The following is a 13,548-nucleotide window of genomic DNA, read 5'->3' as shown; positions in this document are numbered from 1 at the left end:
TTGTGGACTCCAAGTCAGGAAATGACAATCACATCATAATAAAAAATGAACTTTGGAAAAGTACCCATCTTCCTGAAAATGACTGCGATTCAATTTTCGCCATGGTAACTGGCAAAAGTTGACTTATCATGCTCTAAAACTTGGAAATATACTGGAGAAATAAAGGCATGGCTGTTCCTTTTTGTTTGTTTATGTATAACCTTATTGAAATTCTGAAAAATGCAGTGAGGACAAATAAAAAGGAAAGAAAGAAAAGGAAACTTGGCTTTTTCTGGTGTAAGACACATCTGCTTAAACAGTCTCCAGTGAGAGGTGGAAATTCCATCTTCTACTGATGGTCAGAATTACATAAACATATGTCAACGTCTGTGGAATTCTAACATTCACAGCTGCCTATGGAAAAGCTCAAACAGAGAAAGAACATGACCACATATATTCCACATGTAGTAGGAGATTTTTCTTCTTAACACCTATGCCTTTCTCAATGAAAAACAAAAGATTTAAACACAAAAGTGTGGGTGAAAAATTGGAGTACTCAAGACTAATTTAAAAACCAACTTTGATTTTTAATCGTAACACTTTGTATAGAGCCACCAAATGAAACTGAGTGTGATAAAAGGCAAGTGGACTACTCTGGCCTTCTGAATTTAAAAAAGAGTCATATACAAGGATTATTTATAAATAGTGTCCAATCTCTGCTGAGGTCACTGCAAGCCAGAGGCTAACAGCTCCTTTCTCTTTCTGCCTTCTAGTTCTGCTGACATACACCCCCCTTTTATTTTATCTAATCTTCTAATTTTGTGCACATACTTTCTTTTCCTTTCTACTTAATATAATAATATAGAAACCTTTGCTTTCCCCAAATCTTTACTTTTCTGGACTAATTTTGATTACTTGCAAACAATACATAGCTAGTGTGCAACCCATGATGTCGAAGATACTTGCAAACCAGTAGAGGTTTCAAAAGGAAGACATTAAAATAGCTATTCTCAATTAAAAAATTAAAGGCAAAAAAATTTAAACTTCTAGTCTAAATTTAAAGTAAACAAAACAATCTCAAATACTACTCTTATTTAGACCTATGTATAATTAATATATAAATTCAATGTATGATATAAAATAAACTAGTTTTAAATTTGTCACTTAGCCTCAAATAATTGATTGACGTTAGTTTAATTATATTGACATTTAAAATTGTGATTTTCAAATTAATAACTTTTATTTGGGCAAGGAAAAATATCTTAATGAATGTGTAGGAGGCTATTTAATCACAGAATGTATTTTTTAAAAGAATTTTCTAAACTAAAATATTCTCAGGAGAAAAAACTTATCTAAATTTGTTTGATGGGTCTGAGCTCTCAAGAATAAAAATATTGTAGCATTTATTTTATATATAAGTGAAAGCCAAGTTTATTTACAACTTTGCAGCTTTGTTGTTTATATATTTTGGTATCTAAAACATAATATAAATAATTCAATCAGTTCAGGGTGAACTATAATATATAACACATAATTATATGTAATGCAAATAAAAGTTCAATTTAAAAATAGAAACCCAATACAGGATATATTCTTTATTCAAAACTAAATTGAAAGTCCATTATTACATATGTAAACATTTATTTGAAAAAGCTAACCCTAACCTTAACCCTAACCCTAACCCGAATCCTAAATTCAATCCTAACCCTAACACTGACCCTTTTACTAAACATACTATACCTAAACTCGACCCTAACCCTTACAAAAAAAACAAAACAAAACAAAAGGAAAACATTTATTGGGGTAAATGAGTAAGTACATGCAATAAAGAATTTTCCTGAAATGACATCATATGTGTTTATATCAAGTGAAAACTATTACATTGTTCAGTCAGTGATCACACTAACAAGAAGCCTTAGCTAAGGGTAAGTATTTTCAAATGACGCTTCTCATCTGAGCCTCATCTTTGCTGTCCAAGGTGTACCAAGGGGGACAAACTCGGCTGTCCAAGTTTTTGTATGAATAAAGGATGTAAGTTTCAGCCTCGCAGGACATGCACAAAGATCTGACAGGTCTTTGGGCTGTAAATGACATGTTTCTGATAGCTGGGGAGGAAGTAACAGCTGTAGGATCCATGCCTTCCTGAAAATACTTCAAGCACAAAGCAGGGAGACAGGGACATCTGGAATTATCATTGACCCGATTCTAAGTTACCTTTCAGAATTCAATGTGAAGGAACAGATTCAAATTATTTACCGAAAGAGAGAGAGAGAGAGAGAGAGAGAGAGAGAGAGAGAGAGAGAGAGAGAGAGAGGCCCACACTCCCATCTCTCAGAGAGAACACAAAATAACCCTGGTGGTTAAACAAGGGTACATGAAGTTAGCTAACACATTCCCTTGGATCTTGTTTACAAGTATATTGTTAAAGTCTATTATTTCACTATTTTCAGTATAAGTATCTCTTTCTTAATAAAAAATAATGCTCTCTAATAAGGGGTAACACACTGGCTTTTCATTTTTGTGGGGATATTTTGGTTGTTCAATTTTAATCTCTAGTGTAATTACTTCTGTAGGTTATGTCTGACTGTGGTAGGTGATTCAAAAGAGACAAACTGTCTATGTGCAGTAAGACACGAGTTCCCTTCCTTCCTCCACACAACTGCCAATTTCCTTCCCATAGGCAACGGCTGCTGTGGAGGACCTGGCAATCTGTCCACATATGCTCTATGCAAACAGAACCAAGTGTCTGTGTCGGCCTCCCCATTTTGTTTTTATCACTGGTACCATGTTCTACACATGATCTGCAACCTGCTCTTCTCACTTCATCTCACTTGGAGACGGTTTTGTATCAGCTCGTCTAGAGCTGCCCAACTCTTTCCAATGGGTATGCTGCATTTCAATGAATGGACAAAGCATACGTCTTACTCAGACCCTGCTGGTGGCCACACATAAAGAACTTTTCTTCCTGAATTTGCAGCCAGAACTTAAATTATTCCATTTAATTGTATTTAATTTCTGTTTAGGTCTGGTTTCTGCTTAAACTCCCAAATATCAGTTATTTAGCAAAACTTGTAAAATCTCACTCATGACTACCGAGCAAAAGTGGCGCTTGGAGAAATGGCAAGGAGGAAGCACACTGCCAGTCCCCACTGTCTCTCTGTCTCCTGGAGGCCGAGAGTCATTCATGTCATAGGCGCTTCGGTTCTGTGACTAAATGACGTGCTGGTTGAATGAATGAGGAAATGGGGAACGATGACCAAATATCACAACCAGGAGCCAGTGTCATGAAGTGCATTCCTCAGCTGAGGAATCTGATTTGGACTCAACAAAATGCCATTGTCCTAAAAGCAGTGTACTTCTGATCTGTCAGTCAGTTGGAAAACTTTTCGTGGGAGCAGCTACAGAACAAATATCTTAAATTGAGACATATGTTCCAGACTTCAAGAGAGGGGAACAGCTTAATTGCAATTTCAAGAGAACTGGATCTATTATTTAAAAGTTAATTTCATTCTACAATACTCTCAAATTCCCAAATTCAGGGACTGTACCCCGCCTCTAAGATCCCTAGGGACCTACAAAACAACTAGCAAACACTCGTTCTGCCTTCCTGCAGGCTGTCTATCTCTAAACGCTATTCAAGAGAAGGGAGCTGCTGTTCTAGGAAGTAAATGCTTCCTGCAGTTTAAGATTTATCAGGACGTCTTCAAGATGAAAAAATACTAAAGGGTTGGCTTATTAAGTTAGGGAAGCGTGATTATAATGATAACTTCTGGTTTTAGTGACATCTTTTTGAACTGTTCTAGACAAACATTTTTGTTCTCTCTTTTCTATTTTTAGGGTGTCTTTTTTTATTGTTGTTTTGTTTTTAAACTCATGGGCTTAACAGTTAAAACATGAGATGCTCCTAACTGACCAAAAACCCAACCAACCGTTGTCCAAGATTCTACTTGCCTTATAAATATACAGATCACCAAGAGGGAGACTGCAAAGTACTTCCTCAGGAAGGTCCCATTTTTCTTCTGTCGCTGGTGCATTTCTCCGCCACACTTGTTACAGCAACGACACAAAGCAAAGCAAAACCCCACCAGAGGCATCAGAATAACAAAAAGCAGTCCCAGGACAGCACAGATAATAATCCCAATCTCATAGCGGATGATCTGTAAATCAAAGAAAAGAAACAGCACACACTGTAACACAACATAACAAGAGGAACATTCCACGGGGGACACACTTCATTTCCTTTACCCTATTTGCTACCATGACTGGGTTTGCGTGTGCCCCTGAGCCTGTGCTTCCATATTGAAGCTCCTTCTTGAAACAGAGGAAGCAGAGATTTGAGTCATCAGAATATGGAACCAAACGGCTACTATTTTCTTCCAACACCCAGGAAAATGTCCACATGCAAGGTCAAGTTGCAAACAGTTTAATTTCAACCCCAGAGGCAGTCTGTTTCTTTTTAAATGGTGCAACAGGTATTGGCAGAAGGACTTGCATAGTAAAGAATCTACATATAGGGGGCTTTTCACCAGAAAGGTAGGACCAGCAGAAGTTATGAAGGAATCAAAGCGGTTTGGATTGGATCAATTCATGACAAGTTACAAACGAATCTGGAACATACATACATGTAGAAAAAAGGCTCAGACTTCCTGAGTCAGACATGGCCACTCACCTACTTTCCCCACTCATACACCGGAAATAATAACACATACCTTGTAAGGTCATTGTGAACATTACAGATAATATATGATTAGTTATAACGTGCCAAGTAAAGTACCTGGCACAGAGTAGACACTTAATAAGTGGCAGTTCTCCCCGGTGCCGCATCTCAGACGGTTCCTGGATTCCTAGGAACTGGCACGTCTTCTAGATACAATCATATGACCTAAACATATTTTCATAATCACTCCTGGCTTTAATCTGGGATAAATAAAAATTAATGCAACTGGATGACGAAACTTGATCTCTTTCCAATCCATGTACGCCGTTACTCACATTTCCACAAAGCAAGACATTTTTAAAGAACGGTAGAAAATTATAGATTGGCAGTTTGTAACTGATGGACCAGCTGGTTAGCAAACGATTCTGAAGCCAACCAGAGTCAAACAAAGCACAAGTGCTGTTCCTAGGGACAAATGTGTTGTCTTGGGAGAGAGAACTCTTGTACTTGGAGTCAGAGGACCTGCTCTCAATCGCAGCAGGGGCTTCTAGCTCCCTCAACCGGAAAACGTTACAGTAGCACTCAGCTCATAAGTATAGTGTAAGGAACATATAATGAAATGATTTAATGTGAAAACAATAAGCCAAGTGCCCAGAAAATATTCAATCAATATTAATGAACTCTGTGAGTAAAAGCTCAAGAGTATTAAATCAGGGGCACATGGCACGTGAAAATTATCTGGCCCACCCAATGGCCAGGAAAAGTCATTATTTTCTGGCACTGTCAACGCTTTCTTGAAAAGTCACATCATTAGCCAACCAAGAAACCAGCCCCAGACACTCCAGATTCTTACATATTTTGTTACCATTTCTCAGCCAATATCCTAAATTATTTACTATTTTTAAAGGAATTTAAAATCCTTTCTGAATCTTAGGAAACACTGAACCCAAACTGAGGACAGAAGGTGTATTGAAATGTTCTAAATACGCTGCTCCTTTTAGCTCCAGATACAAATTTTATGTTTGATATAGGACCTTGCCTAATGTTACTGACTAAACATTAGGTCATCAAACAGGATCAGGAACAAGGTACTCGTATGACATTTCAAGAGTTTACTATGAGGCTGAAGTCTGGCAAGGACCTAAATTGTTTTCTGAAACACCAAGCTCTCCGGAGCCCTTTGTGGATTAGGTTGAAGGGAAGCTCAAGATTTAAACTTGCCGAGATGGACCGCTATTCTTCCATGAACTGCTAAAACTGAAAGAGAAGACTAAAGACAATGGCAGAAACAAAAATGAACAAATCATGTCAAGACCACTGCAGTGGAGATAACAGTGAAGCATAGAAAGTTCCGGCAAAAGCATCACATGACTCACTGGCTTTAAACAGCGCAACGGGAAGCAGCAGACAGGAATTTTACCTTCAGAGTCAAGACTACGTTTTCCGGCTGTGGAAGAGAAGGCGGATGAGGACTTTGTGTAAGGCACAGGCAGCATGCGTCAAGAAAACAGAAAAACTTACGTGAGTGATGTGCTATTGTACAACGAGAACATTCACATCCCACACAGAGAAAACCAAGTGAGAGAAAGGCCACCACGAGACAGGAGTATTAAACTGCAGTGTTTATCAGAGGAACAGTGTTTTGGGTAGCATCAAGGTTGGAACTTACCTCTGAATTCACATTTGGATTTCTTAAAAGGTTCTTAGTACGCTAGTCAGTTATGGACAGGAGAACGAGGGAGAAAGGTACAAAAGGTGAACACACTAACCATGTGGTCTTCATAAAACAGAGAATCGGCAGCTTCCTAGGACCCCCCGAGCCAAAGGCAACACCTTCCAAAGTGTCCTTTCTAAAATGAAAATCTAATAGTCCGTTGCCTTGCTTATAGCATGCCACAACCCCCCCAAATTGAATCCAGACTCTGCAATGTGGTCCTACATTTATTTAATCCTGGCTTCACGTCCCCATTCCTCCTGAACCTTCCAGTCTCCAGAAAGCACCGTGTTCTCTCTCCCCTTCTGCTTGGAGTTCCCTCACGCTGCTTTCCTTCTTCAGAACATTATTCCCATCCCTCTTCCGCTGATGAAACTCAAGTCTAAGCTCGGATGTTGCTTCCTCCAGGAAGTCTGTCTTGACAACCGAGTCTGGGTTTGCTGCACATCCCTCTTTTGTGCTGCCCTGTGGTCCCACACGTGTCCTTTCACAGCACTTCCCCCACGTAGGGTGACTGGCTCCCATGTGACCATTTCCTGAGCCATGCTGTGTGCTCCAGGAGAGCAAAACCATAATAGTCACACTCACCATTCTCTCCCAAGTGCCCAGCCTGGGACCTGGCACACAGTAGTTGCCTATTCAGAATCAGATAAAATAATACATTGAGGGAATAGAACCCACTGCCTTAGACCAGCGATACCTAAACAGTGATCCAGAGATGGGGCCTGATGAGGGATGAGGGCGGACTAACCCGCAGTGAAGAGAAAAACAAAGAAGAAGTAATCAGTTTCCCAGAAAGCGGAATGTGCTTAATTTATAAGACGATCCTTTTTTTTTTTTTGGGGGGGGGGTGATATGTGTATGAGGGGAACAAATTTATTATTGTTATGATTGACTTTCAATGAACTTTTGTGACAGAAAAAAATTAGGTGGCTCTATCTTGTTCCCCAGATGACATTTTTGAAATTGTCTGCTTCAGAAAAATCCAACTTTGTAAACTATTACCTTAGATGGCAGATTTTCCCTGACGTGAAAGAAAAAATGTTTATAATATTAATAACTTTTAAATGAGGCATCCAAAATTTTGGCTTGGACAATTCAGATACACTTGCCCCCAAGGTCACATGGGACATTTTGAATGGCCCCAGTCCCCCTCCCTGGGTGAGGGCCCCACAGGCTTGTTACCTCCCAAATTCACCAGCATCAGCACCTCACAGTATAAGTGAAAAACACTGGTTTGGGGCTCTTCCCCTGGAGCGGGTGTCAGGAGATTTGGGTGAGAGCAGGAATCTGTCTCTAACATAAGTGTCACCTTACACCTCCGACTAGGTGTAAGTCTGGGAAACCTGCTCTCACTTAGCTCCCAGGGCTGATCATGGTGGGTGGCGGCCAGGGCAGAACCACTGGTAAGCTACACCCGTCAGCGGTTTGCTTTGTGTTTAATTTTCCTGCCCAAGAGTCAGCCTGGCCCGATATGTTTGGTAGGGTACCAACAAACTCCTTGGTGGACCTTCTCCGTGTCTACACTGCTTGTCATGCAGGTACGAGCCTATGATCCATGCGATGCAGCAATTTGCACCCTGTCCCCACCACTCAGTGCCTGTGAATTCCCTACTCCAATTATCGCCAATTACCATCGCCCAGGGTTTTGAAAAACATCAGTGACCAACCAACCCTGACGAACTACATCAGAATCCCTGGGGTCGGGTCTAGGCATTGCTACAACGCTACTCAGAGCCGTGGTTACCTTATCGACAGAATGGAGATAAGAGGAGACCCTGTTTTATGCAGTTATTGCAAAGGCAATGTAAGAAACCATGAGAAGCAACATGTTTTGTGCATTATTCTGTTGTAAGCACTCTACGTGTACTATTTAATATAAGTTAAATGAGTAAATACACGTGAAACACTTAGACCAATGCCTGCCCAGAGTAATGCTCAATCAATAGTAATAATAATAATAATAATAATAATAACAATAACAATAATAATATAACAATAATATTCGATGCACAGCATTGTTCTCGTCTCTGAGCTCCCATGAGCCTTACATGATGACCCCAGTCATGGACTATCTTGCACCGCCTTCTAGCGAGATGCCATCTGAGAGTCCTAGAAGCTCTTCCCTTACCTGGAAAGGAGAGTGTGTTCTTACAGGCGGCACGTCACCTCTTGGAGGGTGGGAAACAGGAACCTATTCACTTACCTTTTGTAAAAATGTAGGGTTCAAACATCACAAACCCGCCTGCACTGATGACCTGACCCTTACTAAGCGCCAATCCACGTCCCACGACCGTGAGCGCTAATGAGGTCGTGAAAAGCAACAGGGACGGGTCCCAAGCCCTGTACCTGCCCCCAAAGGAAGCTTCAAGAAAGGAAAAGGTAGTGGAAAAGGTAGTGGAAAGGAAAGTAGGCTGAGGAATGAAATGAATGATACAAACCAGGTAAATCTAAAGAACAGTTAACAGAGGTTGGAGTGGAGACGCACCGTGGCCACGTGGGAACTAATTCAGGAAGTCATCCCCAGGAAACTCACTGTCCCTACGGACACTGACCCACACAATGAACCAGATGGGAGGCGGTGGGCTTGCTGGGACAACTGTTCTCTGAAACGCGGGTGGCACTCCGGGGCTATCGGTGGGGAGTGAGCGTAAGTCATACATATAATTGCCCCAAACTATGCATTCTTTGAGGATGGGAATTGAGTTCTTTTATTTAATTGTACAGACACCACTTGACAAGCTAGGCTGAGAGGCTCTCTCTGCAGAAACCCCATGTAAGCAGGTGAGGTGGGTGATGTTTCCCTTCGTTTACAGTCAGCCAGCAGGCGGAGAATCTGGAAAGGGGCCGCCCACCCTCTCTGATCCCCAAGGAGTAGTATTCAGGTGCTCTGCAATACTGGCTGTGCTCGGCATGGCTTGTTTTTGAATCATGAGCACAGGGCATGGCACATACTGGGCATGCTGAATGTCCCATAAACTAAATAGATAAATGAGTTGCCCGTGAAATCTCTACCTCAACACCTCTGGTAAAGACAGACTATTCCTGTGAAGATTAAATGAGTGAATATTTGTACGTCATGCTCAAGGGTGTCTGCTCCATAGTATGTGCTACAGAAACGCTAGGAAACTAGGATTATGAGAGTTGTTTCTTGGATGTCTATGGCTTCATCTCTCTGATCCTCCTTTTTCCATATAGCTCCAGAATTCCAAGTCCTATTTCCCTTCTAGGCTTCCATTTCTGCCTGTTCTTTTTCCCTCAGCAATAATCACCTGCTCTAGCATTTTATGGTTGAACGGATAAAAGGCTGCCACACTCTGCCCACAGCTCAAGATACATGATAACTGTTTCTTCTAAATTAGTCACTTTAGGACTATAGCACAGTGGTCTAGAATGAGCCTTGTTTTTTTCTTGGTAGTGTATTTCATTGTTTCGAGTTAGTCTGGTCTAGGTACGAATCCCAGCTTTGTCATTTAGTCACTGGGTGACGTTGGACAAGTTCCCTAGCCTCTCTGAGTACAGGATTTTCTTGCATGTACAGTGCAGAAATACTTCTGCTTGGACACATGCTATTGTGAAGATTAGAAACAATGTAAGGCTCCCAATCCCGTGCATGGCAGTCGGCAGACAAGAAATGGTATCTCTTAGTATCACAGAGAGGAAGATGACACAGTTTAAGACACACTTGGAGAAGCTTTGTGGTTTGAACCAAGTGTTTAGCAATGGAAGCAAGACCTTGTTTCTCATTTACTCGACTTGCCTTTAAGGCTCAGTATAAATGCCAGCTCTACCGTGGAGTCTTCCCTGATTTCCCCAAGTGCAAGTACACTCTCCCTCCTCTGAACATTCACAGGCTTTTACCAGAACTTCTTCTATGATGTGTATCCCTCTCCATCCTGCATTAGTCTACCAGTTACCTACTGCATTAGTCTGCTGGGCTGCTAACAAAGTACCACAGACTGCGGAATCTTAAAGTATTTTCTCGTAGTTCTGGAGGCCGGAAACTCCAAGACCAAGGTGTTGGCAGGTTTGGTGTCTTCTAATGCCTCTCTCCTCGGCTGGCAGACGGCTGCCTTCTCCCTGTGTCTTCTTCACATGGTCTTTGTCCTGTCTAAGTCCTAATCTCCTTTTCTTACAAGGATATTAGTCAGACTGGATTAGCACCCACCCTAATGACCCCATTTTAACTCAGTTACCCCTTTAGAGACTTTATCTCTAAATACAAAACCATTCTGAGGTACTAGGGATTTGGATTTCAACATACGACTTTTGGACACAATTCAGCCCACAACATCCATGCATGTATCTTATCCCACAGCTGCTCCTTCACCAACTGCGAGTTCTTGGAGTAAAGGCCATACTTTCACATGTCTGTACCCCTACCATGCATTGTTTCTCGAGAGTTCTCTGTAAATCTCAGTTAAATAAACACATTCCATAAAGTGTAATAACAATGTCAGGGGGGAGAAGGGGCCCAAGGATCTTAACGTAGGTACTACTTTCAACTTTCAGCTAAAGTCAGAAGGGAGGCCGTTCTGTGAAGGGGAGCGTTTCCCTCCCAAAACCAGCCCACTCCCCACCCCTTGGAACAAAAGGTCTGCACTTCTGAATGCTTCTGAACCTCCTGACAAAGAAAGTTCACTAAAAGAGCCCCAGCTGTGAGGTCACTGACCACCTGAGAGCTCAGCAGAAGATGAAACACTGAGCTCAGGACAAAGTCACACAGATCTTACCTGTGTGACTGCGCTAATTAGAGAGCCGGTGGGTACTGGCCAGTATGGAAGATGCTACTGGCCTCTCCCTGTCCCTCGGGCCTTGGTCACCTTGGTGTTCCTCAGACTTCTAACTTCTGGTATCTTAACTGTGTGCGCCAAGGCATTTTCCAGAACCTTAAAAGGTCCGAAGTGCTCAGGGGTTAACACTCTCCCGCAGCCCCCAGTGGCCCATAACCAGTGCCTCTTTGACCTTGGTGTATGGCTACTTCAGCTCCCTCCCGCTTCCTGTGGGCTAAGTTGACACAGGTGGTCTGCGGGGTTTCCCACAGCAGCTCTGCAGGATGAATTCCCAGCCACGCCCTGTGGGAGGGGTGGAAGGGCACATCTTTTACAGGCTGCCCTCCCGCTCCTGTAGCACCTCCCCACTTCCTCGTCAGGGTTCCCTGCCTCCCAAACAAATGACTCGCCCTTCAGTCTTTGACTCAGGGTCTGCTCTGAGGGAGTCTAGCCTAACACACCCAGCATAGGTCAGGTTAAAACCAATTAGAAGCTTCCCTCCCAAGGTGTTCTGGCTTCTTTGGTGTCTTTGCGTAACCCAATTGGTCTTCCTTGGGTCACTGTGGGAAACATGACCCACGCCACACCTATGGTAGCATTCAGTTCACTCATGTGGGCTCAGTTCTGTCTCCTCTCTCTACTCCATCCCCACCCCAATGGCTCTTATCACTTTGCAAAGGCATCTGATGTAGAGAGCAAATCAGGATTCAAGGAACCCCGATTTTACACGAACTCCAAATCTAATACCACGCTGACCACAGTTGGGACTTGCCCAACTGAGAATTCTGCCATGGACAGTGGCAGCCCGACTCCAACTGCTTTTATCATTGTCTTGTCAACCACTTTGTACCAGGAAAGGGGAGAACAAAGTGCCCGGCCCTGCAGGACTAAGAGCCTGACAAACAGATTCAACTATTTTTTATTTTCATAACATTCAATGCAACACACATTTGCCTGCTTGTTTCACTGGCAACCTATGCTCATCATAAACCAAAATCAAAAGAACACATCCTTCAGTTTAGGTAGATGCCAGCGGAGTGAATTACCAGCACCTTGGTATTATGTAGAGATGTGAAAGGTACCATATGTTTTCTGAAAATACTGTCCACCTATCTTAGCAAGATATGCAAGGTCCTCCTAGGATGCGGCCCCAGCTCACCTGTCCTTTCTCTCCTTCCTCACCCACCTGCCCTGTCCATGGGCTTCTTTCTTCCACACCATGTCCTCGTGGCTCGTGTGGTCCCCGCAGCCTGGAATGCCAGCAAAGCCACCTACCGCCCCACCTGCTCCAGCCCTCCTTATCCTTTTTATAACAAGTCCCAACTTCTGGTCAGAATTAATTATGTTTCCTCTGCGCTCCTCTGCACATTACTTATAAATCTACTTATTTCCTTCTTCTCCTTCCCTTCTTCTTTAAATAATTAGATACTGTCTCTGCAGCGTGCCTCCTGAGACCAAAGGTTATCTTGCTCATCTCCATCATCCTTCCAATCCTAGCCAAGTACACACATGGAGAGCTCAAAAACATTGTTCAAATGGGGAGCTACTTTTTAACAAACTATCTTTTAAAACAAAGTACCCATCCTTGTTTCTAAGGATGTTCAAACAATTCTACAGTTGACCCTTAGACAACATGGGTTTGAACTACACAGGTCCACTTATATGCACATTTTTTTCAATCAATACGTACAGTACTATACATGTATTTTCCTTATGATTTTCTCAATCACATTTTTCTTCGCTTACTTTATTGTAAGAATATAGTATACAATAGATATAACATAAAAATATGTGTTCATCGACGGTTTATGTTATTGGTAAGGCCAAGAGTAGGCCATGAGGAATAGGGTGAAGAAATAAAATGGAGTCACTATAGTCAAGCTGCTGAATTACTGAAATCAAATAGGTTGAGGTCTCAGGAAACAATTGTATTCTTGGTTTAACCACCTGGGAACTTCAACTTTTGAACTTTCACATCCAGTGACAATGGCTGAATGTACATTAAACCTCCAGATAACCCTGTGGTAACCCCTGAAGGACTAAGGAAAGAATGTTCACGTATTCGGACACCTGATATTCATTATCCAGAGCACTGGTCATCTAGTGGATCATCATCTCGGACCAATCCAGAAGCTAAGAAGGCAGGACGTATTAGTCTCAAGAATGTGACGTTAGTGTGACAACTCTGAACTTTTCTTTCTTCTTCAGAACACCTTCTGGGTTTTGCCTAGTTGTGTTTCGGTTGGCAAGGTTTAAGACCCATGAATAAATCTTTTTCATTTATTTATAGCAATGCCTCCAGACACTTTGAGTTCATTCGACAGCGATTGGTACTTAAGTTTTGGGGGAGTCAAAATTATACATGAATTTCCAACTGTGTGGGGGCACTGGCACCCCTAATTCTCACGTTATTCAAGGGTCAACTG

The 13,548-nt window shown here is 42.1% G+C and overlaps 1 protein-coding gene across 8 annotated transcripts in view; it reads right to left on the bottom strand.

Annotated features, from left to right (window-relative positions):
- The window catches only part of PROM1 (prominin 1), a 112,396-nt gene that overhangs the window by 39,490 nt on the left and 59,358 nt on the right, over positions 1–13,548 (bottom strand). For 7 of the 8 annotated variants that reach the window (XM_033106757.1, XM_033106753.1, XM_033106754.1 and 4 more), the window contains one exon: positions 3,931–4,136. In XM_033106757.1, coding sequence (XP_032962648.1) covers positions 3,931–4,136 — 206 coding nt within the window. Of the gene's footprint in view, positions 1–3,930; positions 4,137–6,056; positions 6,080–13,548 lie in introns of those variants that run through there. The other variant, XM_033106760.1, reaches the window with a different exon arrangement.

The sequence above is a fragment of the Rhinolophus ferrumequinum genome, chromosome 5 (assembly GCF_004115265.2).
Source record: "Rhinolophus ferrumequinum isolate MPI-CBG mRhiFer1 chromosome 5, mRhiFer1_v1.p, whole genome shotgun sequence".
Taxonomy (NCBI): domain Eukaryota; kingdom Metazoa; phylum Chordata; class Mammalia; order Chiroptera; family Rhinolophidae; genus Rhinolophus; species Rhinolophus ferrumequinum.
This window is presented reverse-complemented; position numbering and strand designations above follow the sequence as displayed.